The 18625-nt window shown below is 59.3% G+C and overlaps 2 protein-coding genes across 2 annotated transcripts; both read left to right on the plus strand.

The window, feature by feature from the left end:
- Positions 1 to 407: 407 nt before the first annotated feature.
- LOC146592325 (maestro heat-like repeat-containing protein family member 2B) lies at positions 408 to 12249 on the plus strand. Its single transcript, XM_085311236.1, has 25 exons — positions 408 to 460; positions 720 to 846; positions 1037 to 1159; positions 1407 to 1572; positions 2043 to 2194; positions 3404 to 3473; positions 3580 to 3693; positions 3870 to 3943; positions 4503 to 4610; positions 5155 to 5344; positions 5545 to 5663; positions 6750 to 6857; positions 6973 to 7092; positions 7306 to 7434; positions 7528 to 7704; positions 8071 to 8188; positions 8534 to 8604; positions 9050 to 9142; positions 9485 to 9589; positions 9716 to 9837; positions 10072 to 10189; positions 10744 to 10886; positions 11134 to 11296; positions 11627 to 11772; positions 12108 to 12249. Exons 1-25 carry the CDS (start codon positions 408 to 410, stop codon positions 12247 to 12249), a joined length of 3051 nt encoding a protein of 1016 aa, XP_085167362.1.
- A 496-nt stretch (positions 12250 to 12745) lies between these two features.
- Positions 12746 to 14319, plus strand: LOC146592326 (protein maestro-like; the record flags this gene model as incomplete). The annotated part of the gene is made up of 6 exons (XM_085311237.1): positions 12746 to 12784; positions 13085 to 13267; positions 13412 to 13564; positions 13753 to 13882; positions 14024 to 14117; positions 14252 to 14319. Coding segments are annotated over exons 1-6 (661 nt in total), but the record flags the coding sequence as incomplete, so codon positions are not given.
- Positions 14320 to 18625: the final 4306 nt, after the last annotated feature.

Below are 18625 nucleotides of genomic sequence, written 5' to 3' on the forward strand. Positions count from 1 at the left end.
TGCTCACCGAACGCATCCTCCTATGTCTCCCGACACATGCAGAGACAGTGCACTGTTGGGCAGGGAGCAACTCTGCTTTGCCTTTGTGCAGCGTCAAGGCTGGTGAGCCCAGGTCCATTAATAGGGCCTCTTAGGGCTGCAGGAATGCAGATCCTGGAGGGGGCCAGGGCTGAGGACAGGCCTTCAGAGACGGACACTGCTCAAAGCATCTGGAGGCCAAGGAGCCACTGCCAGTGCTGGAACTGGGGCAGTGCCATCTTTGGGGTGCAGGGGTCCTCACTGTGGCCGTGCCTGCCTCTTGACCCCACATTGCTGGCAGCCCTCTGTGGGTCACAGCGGCCCCCGTGGGTCTCCTCTCGCTCCCAGGCCAGTACTGGCCCAGTAGCTTGTGACTCCTGTGGGAGGACATGCTGGTGGAGCAGCATGTCTGTCCAGGGAGTCCTGCTGCAATGGTGGTGCTGTGAGCACTCCAAGGTGGGGCTGGCTGCCAGCTTGCTGCTGGAGTGACAGCCACCCGAGTTCCTAGCATGGGAGAGCTGGACTGATGCACTTGGTGCTGACCCCAAGCTGGCCGGGACAGCTCTTCCCCAGGCTGTGCAGAGCTGGCTCTGCCAGCCACTCCTGTCACACCATGCTCTGGCTGGGAGATGTTTGCCCTGACCTGGGGCAAACACCACACCTGCCGGAGTGACACAAAGCTTCCGCTCCTTTCCTTCCAGGTCTCTTGTCAAGGTCCCCAGGCCAGACCTGTGCACAGTGCAGCGGGTGGCTGGATCTGTCCCCGTGACCATCGTTACCTTTGCCACCGTGGTGGCTTCTCTGCTGGACCGGCTACAAGACACCCAGGTGAGGTGGAGGCGTCCCGTGGGACTGCATGGGGCTCAAGGGCTCCCCACAGCACCCTGGCATCCCCAGGCACGGGATCCTTGCCCGCTCCTGATGACCGTGCTGAGCGGTGCTGGCAGCCCAGTGTCGGCATGGCAGAACTGCCGTGGAGCGGCATGTCCCATTGCTGCTACGTGCGCTGTGTCCCCAGGGTGGCAGAGCGGAGACCTACTGCCAGCTGGAGAGCATCTTGTGGGGTGACAAGAACCACCTGCAGAGCTCTGTCATGGGCAGAGCCATAGCAGTGACACGCCAGGACCTGCACGCAGGCCAGGTGAGCTCCTCATCATGGAGGTGACCCTGAGCACTGGTGCCTTTCCCGGCTGTCCTACAGAAAGTCTTGCAGACACATCACTGTGGGGATCACGGTGGTGACCCAGAGCTGTGCAGAGAGGGGCGGCGGGGCTGTGTGCAAGTGAGGGACGGTGGGAGTCAAGCTCCTGGTTCTCATCCTGCCAGGAGGCTGAGCCATGAGAGATGGCCGGCAGCGCTGCTGCTACGCAGCAACTGCTGTCTTTCAGGGCACGACGGCCACTGTGAGGATGGTTGCTAGTGACGTCCTGGTGGCGCTGGCCCACTGCCACTTGTGCGAGGTGGTGTTGGCGCTGCAGGACCACCTGAGGGCCCTGGAGGAGATGTCAGCGGAGTTTGTCCTCCTCACCCTGCACAACCTTGCCGCCTGCTACGGTATGGGCCCTGGCCCGCTGCTGCAGGTGACAGTGGGTGGGAGATGGGACTCCTGCCTGGCCCCACGTGGTGCAGGCTGTGCTATGCTGGGCTGGAGGGAAGGCAACGGAGGGCAAATGCACCATGCTCTGGCCTCTCTGCAGCCCTGCAGTGCATGCCCTTGGCGGAAACCACACTGTCAGCCCTACGTGGCTCACTGAGTGAGGTGGGCAGCAGCTGGATGCTGGGTGCTGTCTGCGGCAGTGAGTGTCATCAGAAAAGGTGTGCTGGGGCGGAAGAGGGGAGAAACAAGGCAGCATCACACTGCAGGCATCCCAGATCACGGCACAGCACATGCCTGAAGCCACATGTGCTGCCAGCCTGAGCCCTGGCCAATCTGGCCCAGGCTTACATGAGGCGTGGGGGCTGGGGCAAGGTCTGCTGCCAGCCGGAGACTTTGGTATGATGCTGTTTCCCTTCCTGTGCTGCAGTTGTGGAGCAGTGGTGCAGCACGATAAACACGTACTTCCGCGAGTGGGAGAAATGTGCCTTCCGTCACCTGGGGGCCGCCCAGCTCTGCACCGCCTTTCACCCGCTCCTGTGCTATGTGTGCAGGAGCTGTCGGGGCTTTGAGCAGGAAGAGGTGAGCGTTGGGGGTCTTGCAGCTGTGGGCAGCAGCAGCTGCCCATGGCGGCCCTGAGCCAGGAGCCCGGAGGCTGGGGCCTCCATGCTGGGAAGTGGCCACATCCTGGGAACTTTCAATGCGGCAGTCTAGGGGTGCCAGGAGGAAATGCTTCCTGTGCTGGGAAGCAGGCCCTTCTCTTCAGGGGCCAAGGGGAAGGGAAAGCCCCTGTGCGGGAAGGGCAGGCTTGTGTCTGGGACAAGAGAGCACTGCAGAGACCCTCAGTGTTCAACATGACGTGTCCCGTGGCTTGGCAGGTCAAGTAGGCTGTGCTCAGGGCAATGGGTGCCATGCTGGGTGTCCTGCTGCACAGAGGAACACTGCCAGCATGCCTGGGATCAGCTCCTCTGGCTGCTGCACCAGTATCAGGAAGTCTGGGACCCTTTTGGAGTGACCAGGGTGAGGTGTTGCAAGGGGCATGGCACAGCCATGGGTTATGGGCCGTCAGGGTGCTGTGAGGTGTCAAGGAGTCGTGAGAGGGCCGGGAGGAGCTGTGTCCCTTCGAGCAGAATTGGGGAACAGGGGCCTGAGGCTTCCTGGGCTCTGGCTGCAGGAAACAAGCAGGGCCAGAAGGCCCAGAGGGAGCGGAGATTCGCTGGGGCGAGCGGCTCAGGAGGGGAGGCTGCGCCTCCTAGGGCTGGGGGTACGCAAGGACCTCTGCCTGGGCACCCAGGTCTGTGTCCAGCCCCTGTGATGAGGAGAGGTGTGAGGGGGCGACAGGCTGGGAAAGGCCATCCTGGCGGGGCTGCATGGGGGAGAGAGACCTCTCGGTGCCACTCTGCAGGAAGGACGAGGCRGAAGCACCATGCAGGGCTGGGGTTTCCCTGAAGTGGCTTCAGGCCATGGCGATGCTGGTTTCTCCCTTTCTGGATGGCTCGTGGTGACAGCTCTCCTCTCCTTCCTGCACCCCCTTGCAGAGTCTTGGCTGTTTCCTGGAGGCCCTGGCAGGTGTTCAGACCCTTATACCCCAGCTAAGATTGTAGCCATCAATGCTGCTATGCACCAGCATGTAAGGCCTGACACCGTGTCACTGACCTGGGGTGCCTGGGCATCCTTGGCTGCTGCACAGCTCTGAGAGGTGGTCGTGAGATGAGAGCTGACAGCGCAGTTCCTTTTCCACCCATCTCCACGCTGATCCATCTTTCTGTGAAATGCACCTTATTCCCCCAGTTCTGTGATGAGATGGAGCCACCCAGCCCAGAGCACCGAGCAGAGCTGAGCCGCTGCATTGTGCTGCAGGGTAAGGAGAGGAGAGCCAGCGCCATGCCRCCGTGTCCTGGCAGCTCCCTTGCAAACCTGACCATGTGGGTAGATGCTGGTCTCTAATTGTGATTCCTTCTCCACAGCTCAGATTTGCCTGGAGGGGATGATCGTCTTCCTATACTGCAAACTTAGGAATGGGAGCAAGGCCGATCGCGTCRGAGCCCTGGAAATGCTGCAAGCTCTGGTCCACTCTGACGGTCAGTAACATGGGCTGGAGAAATGGAGTCCCTCTGGGATGCTGCTGCTTCCTCTAGTGTCACAAGCTGGCCCCACTTTTCTGACCCCCTTGTGTACAAAAGGCTGTGGAGCTGTGAGAAATCCTGCTGGGAATGGGAGCTCAGCCTCAGCACCCACTTCTCCGTGTCTCTTGCAGCCCCGGGCATGAGGGAGCAGCTGCCCCTGTTTGCAAAGCTGGCACAGTCTGTGAGCTGCGACTCCAAGGCCCAGGTGAGCTGGTTTGGGCAGGGATAGTGCCACCATGGGGGCAGAGCAGCCCTTTCCCTGGGGCAGACCTTGGCAAGGCCATAGCTGTAGGCAAAGGCAGGGCCTGGTAGCGGCTGGGGAGGGAGGGCTGCTGCTATGCCCTCGTCATCTCAGCCCAGCCAGAAGGGCTGCAGCTCTGCGAAGGCAACTCCCCTGGATCTTTGGGCTGAGGTGCTAATTGCAGTTTCCCTGGCAGGTGAGAAGGGCAGTTCTGCATTTCATTGGGAAGCTGTTGCACTCCARTGCCCCGGGCTGCTAGATGTGGGACGTGGTGGGGCACATCTTCAGTGAGTTCAGCCAGGCCTCGGGCAGACTGGTGAGGGCCGAGTGTGGTGCTGGGGCTGCATCCCATGCCCCAGCAGTGCTGTGCTGCAGTGGGCGTCCCTGGCAGCGGGGAGACTGGTGCAGCAGGACCAGCAGCATCAGTGCTAGTGTGTGAGCAGCCTGGCCATGTAGTGCACCAGCAGCTGTGGGGACAGGCGGTGGTGGGTGTTTCCTACCTTTCCCCACTTCTGTGTTGTAGGCAACAGGAAACCTTTGTGTGGTGGAAGCCCAGGGAGAAAGGGCTGTTCAGTGCCTGTGCGCACACGTGCTGGGCACACTGGACCTCTCTGCAGAAGCAGTGGCCAAAGTAAGTCATTCTCTGCATGCCGCTACTTGTTGTCTGGGGACACTTTTCCTTGCCCTGACAGTGGCCCAAATGTCTGCCCTGACATGCTGCAGGGCTCACGTGGCTCACAGAAACTGAAGCAGCCAAGAAGAGCTGGGCTTGAGCTCTGTGGGGCCAGACCTGGTTGTTCAGTAAATGCTGTGACTGAATTGGGCACTGCTGGGCACATGTCTTGGCTGCGTCCCATAAATGAGATATAGGGATTGGTGGGGCCATGCGGATCCTGCATCCCCTTGTAGTGGGGAGGTGACCTAGCCCTGGGGGTGAGCTGTGCCAGCAGCTCTCCCCAAATGGGCAGCCAAAGGGAGGGGAAAGGGGCATGAAGCAAGGGAGGCAAGCAGGAGGGAGGGTGGAGGAGGAAGCCAGGGTGAGAGTGGGTTAGGGAAGGAACAGGGCCGAGGGGCTGGTCCAGTGCTGGAGAAGCATCAGTGACAGGAGAACTGGGAAGGAGAGGTGGAAATGCCGTCGTATTGCATGGCCTGGTTCTTACACACAACTCCTGCAGCTGAGGCTGCTGCGGTACGTGGTGCCTGCCCAGTATATGGGCATGCTGGTCCCACTGTGCCACTGCCAGCGTGCCCTAGCCGAGAAATGGGAGAGAGCCGAGCACGAGGAAGAAGAGGTGTCACCCAATGCCCTGGAGCCTGAGGAGCAAGGTGGGGAGCGGAAAGTCCCGGGTTCCTGTGCTGGGCCAGGTGGGTGCAGGGCAGCYTGCGTCCCTGTGTCCCCCGCCAGCCCCGTGCAGGAGGCCAGGGCAGTGCAGGGCAGAGTGTGGAGTGGGACTGGCAAGGAGGCGGTGCGGCTGGGGTCCCCTCAGCCCATACAGGAATGTGGGACATGGGGTGGGCAGGGCATGGCAGGTGGGTGTCTCATGGAGCCTTTCTTTGTGCCGCAGCCCCATTGCCATCTCTCCAGGCCCTGCTGGCTCGCCTGCTGTTGAGTAGCGGGGCCCCGGGGAAAGAGCTTCTGTGGCCGGGGCAAGGGGAGATGCTGGGGGAGATGGTGCTGCAGCTGGTGCTGAGCACCTCAGGAGAAGGCAGGAGCATGTCAGAGGGTGTCCAAGCCTCCCCTGCCTGTCAGGGCCTCCTGCTTCTCCTGGGGGACAGCAGCACCCAGGAGCAGCCATCGGCTGTCTGCTGCTGGCCAGGGCAGCGCCGACCTCCGTCCCTGCCTGGCTGCCTGCAGGGTGGCCATAGCTCCTGGAGCAGGTGCCAGCCCGTCTCTCTCCTGCCCTGACCGAGGTGGTGGCAGCAGTGGCTCCGCACGTGGCTGGTGGCCCTGGAGTCGTGGCCCTGCAGCTGCTGCAGGCACTTTGCGGCATGGTCCATGGATCTGTGGGGGCAAGCTGCGCTGCAGAGATCCCCCTGCTGCTGCAGCACCTGGCAGGTAAAGTGCCAGTGGGAGGCAGAGTCTGGGGGCGGAGGGGGCAGCAAAATACCTGCAGCTCCCCAGCCTGGCAGGGGACAACCCATGTCCTGGGTTTGCCGGCACTTGCCAGCTGAATGGCCTGAGGCTTTGGGGTGGTGCACTGCAAAGGAGCCGCCTCGGCTCTTCTGTGGTGCTCGCTGAAATAGCAGCGAGGGCTTTTGCTTCCTCTGGCTTTGCAGGAATAGCTGTGAGGTGGCAGAGTGGGAGAACCTTCTGCTGGAGGTGTAGTATCCCTGCAGGGCCCCAGCTGCATAGGGCAAAAGGGGACAGGACAAGCGGTGGGAGAAACGTGGGGGCTCCCTGTTTGGGCACAGAGCAGCGCAGACACTTCCGGAGCCCCTGGCACCCGCCCCAGCCATGAGAGCTGCTTGCTCAAAGGAGCCATGCTCAATGTGTGGGCATGGCTGAGCACGAAGGCAGCCAAAGGCCAGAACAGAGCCCTCTGGTGCAGCCCCATGCCATGGCACTGCCTCCTTTGGCATGGGCTGAGCCCAGGGTCTCGCGTGGCACATTAGGTAAGAGTGAGAGGCAGGTTACAAGAGCAGGGGCAGGCGGGAGACGGGCTGTAGCGAGGGGGAGCTCTGCCCTGACAGTCTCCAGGGCCACCTGGATGTGCAAAAGGCCCTGGCCAAGAGTAGGGGAGTGTTTGCTTCACCTCCTGCTGCACCCTAGTTCCTGCGAGCATCTCTGGAGCTCATCAGGAACAAGACCTGGACCATGGAGCTGAGCCGGGAGCTGAGCCGGCAGCTGGGCAGCTCTCCCCACTGGTCCTGGGAGCAGGTTTGTTGCCTGCAGCATGTCAGTGTGTCCCGGCACAGTGAGGCCACTGCGACCTGGCCCCGTGCCACCAGGCTAGGCTGTCACCGCAGCTGGGGCTCGTCCTCTTTTCTTGCAGCGGTTCCTGTACAAGGCTCTTGGGATGGCCCTGGCAGCGTGTGGGTGTCTCAGCCATGTGACAGAGCAGACCCTGAAGCATCTCAAAGCAGCCAACTTCCTGGAGCTGTGGGAGGCAAGGGTGAGGTCTCCTTGTGTTGCCTTGCTTTCCTGAGTGTCTCCTGCATGTCCCCTGTGTGTCCCCAGGGTGGAGGGGTTCTGCATGCCCTGCTGCAGCCCTTGCTGCTTTTCTGTTCACTGCTGTTTCCCTCRGGAAAGATCCTGGACAGCTGGTGGGGCTGGCTAGGGCCAGGCCTCAGGGCTGGAGCGACTCCCCGTTTCTGCTGGATTGCAGGGAATGGTTTCAGTTGTGTCCCGCTGTGCCGAGAGCCACTTCCAACTGGCCTTGTCCTTGGTGCAGGAGTTCACAGGGACTTTGAAACACCAGAAGGGCCTGGGTGTCGCTGTGGGGAGCTGCCAGGAGGTGCGTGGGGAGCTGAGGCACCGGTTGGGCATGGGGCAGCTCCAGGCGCTGGAGTGCGCAGAGTCCCGGACATAGTGGGGCTGTGGGCTGAAGTCTCAGTGCTTCTCCGGCGAACCCCCGGCGGAGGCACTCAGTGAGGACCTGGCTGCTCATGCTTTGTTGATGGTGATGTATGGCAGGATGGCACTGCGCACCCCCAGGGAGCAGCTGCTGGCCCATGTGGAGAGAGACGTGGGGAACATCCTGCAGCTCTACCAAGAAGGCTGCCAGGTGGGTGCTTGGGGCACGAGGCGGAGCTGGTCGGGTGCTGCCAGCTCCAGCCCCTCCTCGCCCTTCATATGCATACCTCTCCCATCGCAGCTGGGCCAGCACTGCTTGCCCTGTTCCCCTGGGCTGGGGTCTGTGGCGTCTTTCTGGCTGGCAGCCGGGACAGCTGCTTCCCCTGCTGTGGGAGGCTCCTTCCCAGGGATGGAGAGGTTTCTGTCCTGGGGTGCAGGTGTGGAGTCCACTGGGTGCCGGGAGGGTGCAGTCTCCTCCCTGCGCTGTGCTTGGAGGCAGATTCCCCTCAGCCACACTGCTCTTTCTGCCCTCAGCCCTTGCAAGAGCCCAAAGTGTGTTCTTCTCCCCTGGGATCAGGATGCACAGCTGAAGTTCTCCCTGGTGCAGAGCATCACTGAGATCAACCTTGCCATCCAGGCTGTGGGTGCCTGCCCCTGGTTTGAGCTCAGCCTCAAGTGCTCAGCAGACTCTGCTGGTGAGTGCTTGGAGCTGGGGCTGTCATGCAGGGGAACTTTTGGCTCTGCTGTTGGGCAAGTTTCCTCAGAGGCACAATGGTCTCCTGGGGCCCCAAGCCATGTCCCCAATCAATGGGGCGCTTGGGTGCTGGTGCTCAGGGCCGTGGCAGGGGAACGTGGTGCATCTGTGTGCCAGGGATCTGCTACCTCTTCCTGTAGGACTCTTGTAGGGGGTGTGGGTGTGTTGGGGCCTGTGCCTGTGGGGTCTAGCAGGAGAGCCCATCACTTGGGCCCGCAAGAAGTCTCTTGAGTGCCCCTGCATGCTGCACACCTTGCACGTGTCTCTCTCTCCCTCTGACTTGCAGGAGGTGATTCAGGGGGAGCCCCAGCAGTCCCCAGTGTGCCCCTGGCCCATGGTGGCTATGGAGTATTTGAGGTAGGGTCTGTCCCTGAGGCTGTGGGAATCATTGTGTGTCCCAGCAGAGCTGGCTTATCTGGCTGGTGCCGTGGGTGTTGGATCTGGGGCCGTGGATTGGGACAAAGGCAGTCATCCTCTGACTCGCTGTGCAGAGCGCCTAGTAAGCCCCTCTTTGTCTCCTCTCCCTTCTTTCTTCTGGCAGCAAGCTGAAGCCCCATCTGAGCAGGGAGGAGAGCTGCAGCTTCCTGGGTTAGTGCTGCCAGGGCATCATGAGCCTTCGCCGCCCAGAGCAGACAGAAGGGAGAGGAGAGATGGTGGCAGCTGCTCCACGTGCACCACTGCTGGCCCTTCTGGGCTGCCCCTCGGTGGGGTCCCAGCTCTGGGCACCTCATGCTGAGGCAGCTGCTAGCTCTGCTGACATCTGCATGGGCTGCCCGGCCTCAGTCCCTGTTTCTGGTGTCAGGGTGTGCAGGTGTCCCTGCGAGCGCTGGGCCAGCTCATGGCAGCCCTTCTCCATGCAGAGCTAGCTCCCGTCCGCCTCAAGGATGTGATGCAGGTGAGTGTCCCCAGGGTGATGGGGAAAGCCTCACTGCTGGCAGAGCGGGGCAGAGCCATGGGGATCCCATCTGCGGGGCTGTTCCAAGGAGGGGAGCTTCCCTGTAACTAGGTGTAACACCTTTCTTAACTGCACATGCAAGATTTTCCCATTGGCTGCAGCTTCCTTGCAGGCTGCTTGCAGTGTCCTGCAGGGAAGTTCCCATTGGGAAGGGCTCCTCCCTGGGGCCCGGGCACTCAGAGCCATTGGGGCCATGGAGGCAGCAGGGCCAGGAAGGGAGGGGGCCGGCGAGGGGCATTGGGCAGCAAGATGCCTGTGGTGAGACAGGTCTGCCCCTGGCAGGTCCTGCACCACTGGTTGGCCTCTGCCCATGCATGCGAGCGGGAGAGGGCCCTGCAGGTGTGCATCCAGCTGCTGGGCACATACAAAGAGGAACATGAGCACAGGGTGAGCAGGGACCCCAGGCACCAGGGCTCTGTGCAGACGAGTACCGGACTTGGGTGGCCCAACCAAGAGAGGGCTAGTGGTTGCGGAGCTGCCGGTGACCTTTTTGCCTGCCTCTTGCTCCCGCAGCACGACTGCATCTGTGAGCAGTTCGGCTCCCTGGCGGGACTGCTGGGGCCTCTGACATGCGACACCTCGGCCACATCCCGACAGCAGACAGTGACCTGCCTCGGCTGCCTGCTCCAAATCAGAGGTGAGGAGAGCGGTGCGGGCCTGTCCTTGCTGCTGTCTGAGGGCAGGATGTCTTCCCCAGCACCAGGGGCTGTCCCACTCTGTGGCTGGCACATTGCCAGGCTCGTGAATCCACAGCACTGCATTTGGGGGGCCCTGGCCTCTCATGGCCTTCGCTGCCCTTCCCTGGATCCTCGCGATCCACCCGTGGGGTCAGAGGTTGGCTCTCTGCAAACATGACTCTCCTTTCTCGTGGCTCCAGCCAAGAGCACAGACGTGGCACCCCGGACCAAGGAGATGGGGTGCCTGCAGCAGAGGCTCAGTGCCGTCACCTCAGAATCTCTGCTGGCAACTTCTGCCAACATCGCGAAGGTCAGTGGCCCTGAAAAGTAGGGTGGGGGCCTGGTGACAGGCTCCTGCCTGTCTCCCTGCTCCCAGCAGCATCTCGTGCCATTCCCTGARCAAGCTGTTGCATGGGGACATGTGGCGTGAGCATGCAGCAGCAGGCTGGAGACAGGTCTGTCCTTTGGGCCCAGGGCRAAAGGAGCAGATGCCCTGATATGTGTGCGTGTGTGTGAGAGTGCTGCTGTCAGGACTTGAGTTTAGGATCTGAGCAGCCTGTAAGGTAGCCTCTTGTGTTTCTGATTTCTCCCCAACTTGTTTGCAAATCCTTCCCCCTAGGCCAGGCCACAGACTTCCTGAGCACTATCATGGAGCACTTGCTGTGTGCCAGGCCTGTGTGTGCACAGGCTGCCGGGCACTGGGYGCTCACGTTTCTGGGGGAGTGCAAAGAGCAGCTATTGCAGGAGGAGTGAGAGGCATTTTTTGCATTCGCCTTTGGCTGCTCTCTGATGTTGGCTATTGACTCAGAAGCAGGATGGGGAAAGGACTCACCAAGCCATTCTTTCTCGCCTTCCTCCTCTCAGATGCCTGAAATTGTGAACATCCTTGACACCTGCCTGCGGAGCACCCGGCAGAGCACCCCCAGGCGCTTTGTGCTGTGGGCGATGTTCCTCCTGCCCCGCTCTCACCAACAACCAGTGCAACAGAAGCACGTGCCCACAGACAGGTCTGTGACCTCACCCTTGCCTCTGGCATCAGACATAGCCCCAGGGCAGGTCTGTGTGGGGGTCCCAGGTGGAAGCAAGTGTTTTTTCCCTGGGAAAGGCTGAGCACTGCAGGATAGTGGGCTCGTGTCTCTGTCCAGACCCAGGAATTGCCGGCTGCTGGTGATGAGGAGAGCATTTGGGCTCCTGTGAGGACGTTGCGGGTACCTGAGGAGAGGGGTTCATGGGCAAGTGTCTGTTCCCTTGCAGCGACACGGTGGAGGTGTGGAGGAGCCTCRGGAGAAGCGCCCTGGAATGCCAAATCTTGGAGCATTTAGCCGACGTATTCAGGGCAGCTGGAGAAAGCAGCTGCAGGAGCAACTGCTGCATTCAGGAGCTGGGCAGCAGCCAGGCTGCCCTGGAGCTTTGCACGGTACAGTCAGCAGCAGAGGCATTAGTGCTGCCTCGCATCTTCTTTTCAAGTGGTGCTTCAGCGCAAGGGAGTTTTGTGCTCTTCGCAAGTGCTGAAGCAGCCTCATAGGTGCTGTGCCTGGGTAGTGGCAGCATTAGCGGTATGGGGTGCCAGGACAGTTTCCTGTTGCGGGGCTGCAAGGCTGTTGCCACAGTGAGAATTGGTGATGGAAAAAGCCCCCCAGGGTAGTGGGGGGGGGAGGGAGGGGGACGTGGAGGGTGTGAAAAGCCCTTGTTTTCCCCGGGGGTTCTTGGCTGAATTTCTTTGTCAATCACCCGCGCCCTCTGCTAGGTGGTGTCTGTGCTGTGGAGCAAGACACTGGTGCAGCACCTGCTTCCAGACCTGCTTCCTGGCCTCCAGGGGCAGGTCAGTGAGACGCTGGGGGAGGAGATGGCGCAGTCCCCTGCAGAGCCAAGGAGCGCTGACCCGCCAGGCAAGTGAGGAGCAGCAGGGCAGGGGCAGGGGTTGGCCCGGAGCCCAGGTCTTTGCATTGAGGCAATTGCCTTGGCGCCTGGCATGGAGTCAGCCAAGGGACCCTGGTTTTTCTTCTAGTGGCCATGGGTTTGGGGCAGGACAAAGGACAGAAATGCCAGTTTTTGGTTAGCTTGAGACTTGGAGACTGCAGAGTGTCATTTCAAGGGTGCTTTGCCTCTCCCTCGGTGAAGTTTACGATGAGCAAGCGAATGGCTTCCATAGCAGCTGAGCTGGTTTAGCTGTGCTAAAGAGAAATCTCCTCTCAAACCTCTGGAGATTTCCTCGTTTTTTTCACCAGGCTTTTTGTGGCGGCGTTGGAGCTGGTACTGGCAAAGTGCCTGGAGGAGCACTGGCTGCAGCTGCTCCAGGAGCGGGGAGCGTGGGTGTCCCTTGCAGAGTCCCAGGGTCACAGCACCGGTGTGTGTCTCCTGGTGAGGTGAGAGCCCCTGGAATGCGCCCTGCATTGCATTGCGGGGAAAGGGCTTCAGAGACCTTCCTGGGGACCTGGGAGCTCTGCCGTGGTGCAGAGCAGCGTCCATGTCAGAGCGGAAGACGTTGGGCGTCTCAGCCCATGACTATCCTGCGTGTCATGAGCCTGCATGTGCTCTGTGCACAACATGCTGATCCGCGCAGAGCTCATCTCACAGCGCCTGGTGCAGAGCCTCTTCCCGTGACTGAATTCGCGTTCAGGAAACCTGCGTCTCACAGCCACGGCTTTCTTTGCTGAGGTGAGGCAGCAGGCGGGGCAGGGCTTGAGAGGTTTCCTATGTTTTTTGCCTGGTGTGAATCACGTCTTGATGCTAGCAGCTGTATGTGGCTGTATTACAGCTGATGAAGGACCAAGTAGCGGAGGAGAGGAAGGTCCTGAAGCCCCTGTTAAAGGCCTTTGGGGAGCGATCATGCGACCCCATCAGCATGGTTCAGCAAACGGCCATGAGAGGCATGGGAAACATGGCCATAGGAGCACCCACAAAGGTGAGACGGCCTTTGCTGGGCTTTGAGCACAGCCCAAACTCAATGGCTGCTGGTGGAGAGCTGCCTGGGCCTAGAGGAGCCTGGACAGATGAGCTGAGGCCGACTCCAGGCTGTGCAAAGACCACACTCCTCACTCTGATGTTCACAGGGGGGCAGAGGGGATGCTGGGTGCAAGCTGGGGCTRCCTGGTCTGTGGTCTGCTCTGGGCTTGCTCTAGGAAGCACAGCTTTAGGTGCAGTGGTGCAGAGCCCCGGTGAGAGGTGGGGATAGTGAGCCGCTCGTGTGCCTGTGGCTTTGCAGCTGCAGAGGCTCAAGGCGGCCGTGGTGGAGGTGCTGTTCTGGGGCCTGGAGGACATGGCAGGCGTGGAAGTGGCTGCTGAGAGCCTGCTGGTGCTGGCGAAGGTGGTAGGGCAGCTGAAGGCGAGAGCCATGGGCTGTGCCTTTGAAGAGATCACCAGGTCCACTCGGGCCTTCTTGGGGGCGGTAAGTGAAACTGCTCGCTCTCCTGTGGGTGGACGAGAGCCATCCTGGCGCTGCCATGCCCTGCAGCAGCAACCCACTGCTGCCACACGGTCTGTACATGGCAGCCTCGTTAGCAGCCTGCCAGACAGGGTTTCTCCATGGCAGGAGGAAGAGGTCCTGCACTGCATGGCCTTCGCCCTCTACGGTGTCCTGGCCTCGTCTGCCTCGGGGAGGAGGTCCTTCTTCCACAGAGAGGTGGAGGAAGCCTTTCCCAGCCTGGTGCTGCACCTCCGGGACTTGGCCCCAGCCATCTCCAATGTAAGAACCCCCAGAGCATCTTGCGGAAAGCCCCACAGTGCCAGCAGAGCTGTAGTGCTGCTGCTGTCCACGTAGGGCTGACAATGTCTCTGGAGACCCTGACTGGCACTGCCGCAGCGAGGTTTCTCCCTCAGCACACCAGGCAGGTGTGCAGTGTCCCTGTGACAGGGCCTGACGCTCTTTTCCAGACATGTATGGTGGCTCTGCAGCTGTGCGTCCCATTCCTGGGGTCAAAGAGGCTGCAGCAGCACATCACTGTGAGCACCGGGCTGAGCGCCGTCGAGCTGCAGGACGAGGTCTACAGTCACCTGGTGAGTGAGCTCTGCACTGGGTCCTACATCCCTGCGATGGGCTGCCTAGCGCATGGCCACTGCGCCACAGTGCCAGCAGGCTGTGGGCAGACAGAGGGGTGTTTGCAGCCTGAGATGAGCGCCCCAGTCCCTGCTTTCCCCAGGCCCAACTGTCCTGCACTGCTGCAGAGGCTCTTCAGCACATCCCAGAGCTGCTACACAGGGAGCTCCCAGGCATCGCAGGCAGCAGCCATCACTGTACTGGCTCAGAGGCAGCACTGGGCACTGGCGCTGTTCCTGGCTGCCTCCCCCCAGCCAGGGTGGGGCTGTGGGTCTGTGGCCAGGGTGGGGGATTGGGTCCATGACCATGCCCTGAGAGCTGCCTTTTCTATGTGCCAGGCGTCCTCTTGGACACAGTGCCAGCCGAGTGGCTGCAGCAGCAGGACCTGGCGTTCCTGGTGAGAGGTAGGTAATGGTAGCTACGCTCCCACCCCAAAGGCCTGGGAAGGCATCTGGGGGCCCCGTGGGTGCTGGTCCAGGGATGCTGGTGCCAAAACTGTGGACTTGCATGGGGAGAGAGGGCTCGGACAGACCCCAGGCTCCTGGCTGGAGAAGCCACCCCCAAATGGGTGCTGTGGGGCACTGGGGGCCATGGGGTAAATGGTGCTGAGCCCTGAGGTGACCCCCTGCATCGTCATTGCAGCTCAGCGGAGGAGGCAGCGTGCCGAGGCCCCCCACGCACAGCAGGAAGCAGCGCCAGGACCCTGTGCCAGGGGGCCCCAGCTCCCTGGGGCAGGAGGGCAATAAAGCTCCATGCGCGTAGGGAAAGCAGTGGCCATGTCTGGGTTCTGCAGGGGTCTGGTGCCAGCCTCAGCCCTGCTGCCCCCAGAACATGGCCCTGGTGCCCTCAGACCTGCCCTCACCAGGGACACGGGGGAGCAGGGAGACCAGGGCAGAGTCGGGGTCGATGGGGGTGAGGAAGGAACCAGGAGGTGCCTGGGGACACTGGGGGGCACTGGAGGGCACTGAATGGTGCCTGGGGGTACTAGGGACACTGGGAGGCACCTGGGGATCTGAGGCCACCAGGGAGCACTGGGAATACTGGGAGACAATGGAGTGTGATGGAGGATGAGAGGAGCCCCAGGAACCCTTGGGGAGAGGAGGGAGCATGGGGTAAGTGGGGGCAGTGGGGGGCCAGAGGCACCTGGGGGCGAGTGGGGATTGGGGCCCAAGCCCTGCATGTGGGCCGGCAGGCAGGGGCGAGCGGAGGTTGCAGCCCCAAAACGGAGGCTTCTGTTGCCATCTCCCAGGGCAGCAGGCAGGGAAAGTCGTGAAGTCTTGAGGCTGAAAACGGAGACCTGGAGATGTGGTTTTGAGCTCAGAAATGCGGTGGGAGGGTCATAACCATCTGTTTTCCTGGTTGAGAGCAGAGACTGAATTCCCCGTTTTTGAGTCCAAAATGGGGCCTAAATGCTGTGTTTCTGGGACTGTAAACCCAGGCTAGTTGGGCCCATTTGAGGAGCAGAAATGGAGCCTTAGTTGGCTGTGTAGTGTCTGAAAAGAGGCTGTGAAGTCCTGCATTTGGGCCAGAAACAGGAGCTTGTAGCTGGCTGCTTTGGCAGTCGGCAGCAGTGACTGAAGCCTCAGTTTTTAGGTCATGAAACAGAGAATGAGACGTGTGGATTTGGGACATGAAAAGGGAGGGGAGATGGAGTGTTTTGGGGAGCAAAAGCAGAGGCGAAGTCCCACATGTTTGGGGCCAGAAATGGAGCCTGCATTTTGGGGGCTTGGAAAGAGAGGTGATTCTGGCTGTTTCACTGCAAAAACGGAGGCCCGGGGTGGGGGGGTGTGCCTGTTTGGGGTGGAGGGAGGCAGAGGGCCCAGCGAGAGCCCCCTGGGGCAGCCCTGTGTGAGGACGGGTCCCCGTGGCTCCCAGGCCCATGTGGAGAGACCCCCCCCCCAGCCCTGTCGCCCTGGCCTGGCTGGCTCATTCGGCCCCTGGGCACTGGCGGCCCCGCTGCTGGCAGCCCTGGGGCTCCACCAGCTCCAGCCCAGCCCGGCCCTGCTGCAGCCACAACTGGCAATGCCGCCCACCCAGGGCCACCCCTCAGGGCCACCGAGCTCCTGCTGCCCCTCAGCACTGCTGCAGGGCCCTGCGGAAGGCAAAGGAGCAGGAGAGAAGGGGAGGGAGAAAGAGAGAGGGAAAAGGAAAGGGAAGGAGAGAGAGAGTGAGGGAGAAAAAAAAATAAGAGGGGGAAGAGAGAGGGAAAGTGAGGTAAAGCAAGAAGAAAAGGAGGAAGGAAGCAGAAAGAAAGAGTAAGAAGCAAAAGTGAGAGAAGAGAGAAAGCAACAGAAAGAGTGTGAGAAAGGAAGAGAAATAGGCAGGGATAGATGAGGAGAAAGAAAAAGAGCCAGAAGACAAGGGGGAGAAAGAAGGAAAGGGAGAGAGAAAGAAGGAAAGAGTGAGAGAAAGAGACAAAAGGAGAGAGAGGGAAGAGAAAGAGAACAAGAGAACGAAAGGAAGTGAGAAAGAGGGAAAGAGGGAGAGAATAGCAGAGAGAGGAAGAGAGAGAAAAAGGAAGAGAAAAAGAGGAACAGAAAAAAAGAGAAGGTGAGAAATACAGAAAAGCAGAGAGAAACTGAGAAAGGAAGAAGAGAAAGAAAGGCAGGGAGGGAGGAAGGAAGGAACAAAAGGGGAGGAAAGAAAAATGAGATGAGTTGGCGAGAGAAAGATGTATAATGTGAGCTAGGGAAAGAGAGGGGGGAGAAAGGGAGAGAGCAGAAATAGAGAAAAGGGAGAAAGGAGGCAGAAAAAAAGAAAGAAAAAGAAAAAGGAAAAAATAAAAAAAGAATGAAAAAGGAAAGGAGAGGCGAGGAGAGGAGAGGAAAGGGGAAAGGGGAAAGGGGAAGGGGGAGGGGAAAGGGGAAAGGGGAAAGGGGAAGGGAAGGGAAGGGAAGGGAAGGGAAGGGAAGGGAAGGGAAGGGAAGGGAAGGGAAGGGAAGGCACAGAAAGCAAGAGAGAGAAAGGGAAAGGGAAAACGTGGAGAAGGAGAGAGAGAGCAAGAGAAAAAGAGAATAGGAGAGAGGAAGGGAGCGATAAGAGAGCGAAAAAGAGGGAGAGAAGAAGGGAGCCAAGGAGAGAGAAGAGAGAGAAACAGAAAGAGATGGAGGCAGAAGAGAAGAAAAGAAATGGAAAGGGAGAGAAAGAGCCAGAGGAGATGGAAATGGAGAGAGAAAGAGTCAGAGAAAGAGAAAAGAGAAGAAATGRGAGCAAGGGAGAAAGGAGAGAGAAGGAGAAAGTGGGAGATAGAAAAAAGAGAGGAAGAAGAGAGGGAGCAGGAAGACAGAGAAGGAGGGAGAAAGGGAGAGAAAGAGAAAAAAGAGATAAGAGTGAAGAAGACAAGGAGAGAGAGGGAGAAAGACAGRGAGAGAAAGAGGGAGAGAAAGGGAGAGAAAAGGCGAATGAGAAAGCACAAGAAGAATAAGAGGGAAGGGAGAGAAAGAAGGACAAAAAGGGAAAGCAGACTAGAGAGGGAGAAGGAGAGAAGGTGAGAAGAAAGACAGAGAAAGAGGAGAGGAAAGAGGAAAGCGGAGGGGAGGCAATGGGAGAGGAGAGACGAGACAAGATGGGAAGAGAAGCAAGGAAGGGAGAGGGAGTAAGGAAGGTAGATGAAAGAAAAAGGGAGGAGAAAGACTAGRAAAGGGAGGTGACAGAAAGAGAGAGAAAGAGAGGGAAAGAGCCAAAGGGAGAATGAGAGAAAGAAGAGGAGAGAAAGAGTACAAGAGAATGAAAGGGAGAAAGAAGAAGAAGGAGAGAGAGGCAAAGAGAGGGCAAAAGAGAGGGAGAGAGAAGGATGGCCAGATTGGAGATAAAGAAAAACAAGAGAAAGAGAGGTAGAGAAAGGGAGAGGGAGAGAGAGAAAGGGAGAGGAAAAGAAAGCAAGAGTGAAGGGGAGAGAAAAAAGTGAAACAGAAAGCAGAGAGGGAAACAGCAGGAGATGAGAAATGCAGAAGGACAGAGGAACAGCAAGTAATAGAAGGGGACAGAGAAGGAGACAGAGGGGGAGAAGAACAGAGAAGGAGGGAGAGGAGAGAGAAAGAGAAGAAGGAAAAGAAGGAAGAGAGAAAGCAAGAGAGAGAGAGGAAGAATGAATAAAAGCAAGAGAAATAAAGAGAGGGAAAGGTAAAAGGGAAAGAGATGGGGAGACAAGGTAAGAGACGAGAAAAGCAAGAGAGAAAAAGAAGAGAAGAAAGGAGTGGGAGAGAGCGGGAGAAGGAGAGAATCATAGAATCATGGACTCAGTAAGGTTGGAAGGGACCTCTGGAGATCATCTAGTCCAACCTCCCCACTCAAGCAGAGTCACCTAGAGCATGTTAGACAGGGTTGCATCCAGGCAGGCCATGAATATCTCCAGAGAAGGAGACTCCACAACCTATGTGGGCAACCTGTGCCAGTGCTCTGTCACTCTCACAGGGAAGAAATTCCCCCTCACATTCAGGCACAACTTCTGTGCTTCAACTTCTGCCCATTGCCTCTTGCCCTGTCATACAGGACAACTGAAAAGAGTTTGGCTCCATCCTCTTGACACCCTCCCTTCAGATACTTGTACACATTGATAAGATCCTCCCTCAGTCTTCTTTTCCCCAGGCTAAAGAGGCTCAGCTCTCGCAGCCGTTCCTCATAGGGCAGGTACTCCAGCCCTCTGATCATCTTTGTAGCCCTATGCTGGACTCTCTCCAGTAGCTCCATGACTTTCTTGTACTGGGGAGC

The sequence above is a fragment of the Rhea americana genome, unplaced genomic scaffold (assembly GCF_003343005.1).
Source record: "Rhea americana isolate MKP2758 unplaced genomic scaffold, rheAme1 scaffold_336, whole genome shotgun sequence".
Lineage (NCBI taxonomy): Eukaryota > Metazoa > Chordata > Aves > Rheiformes > Rheidae > Rhea > Rhea americana.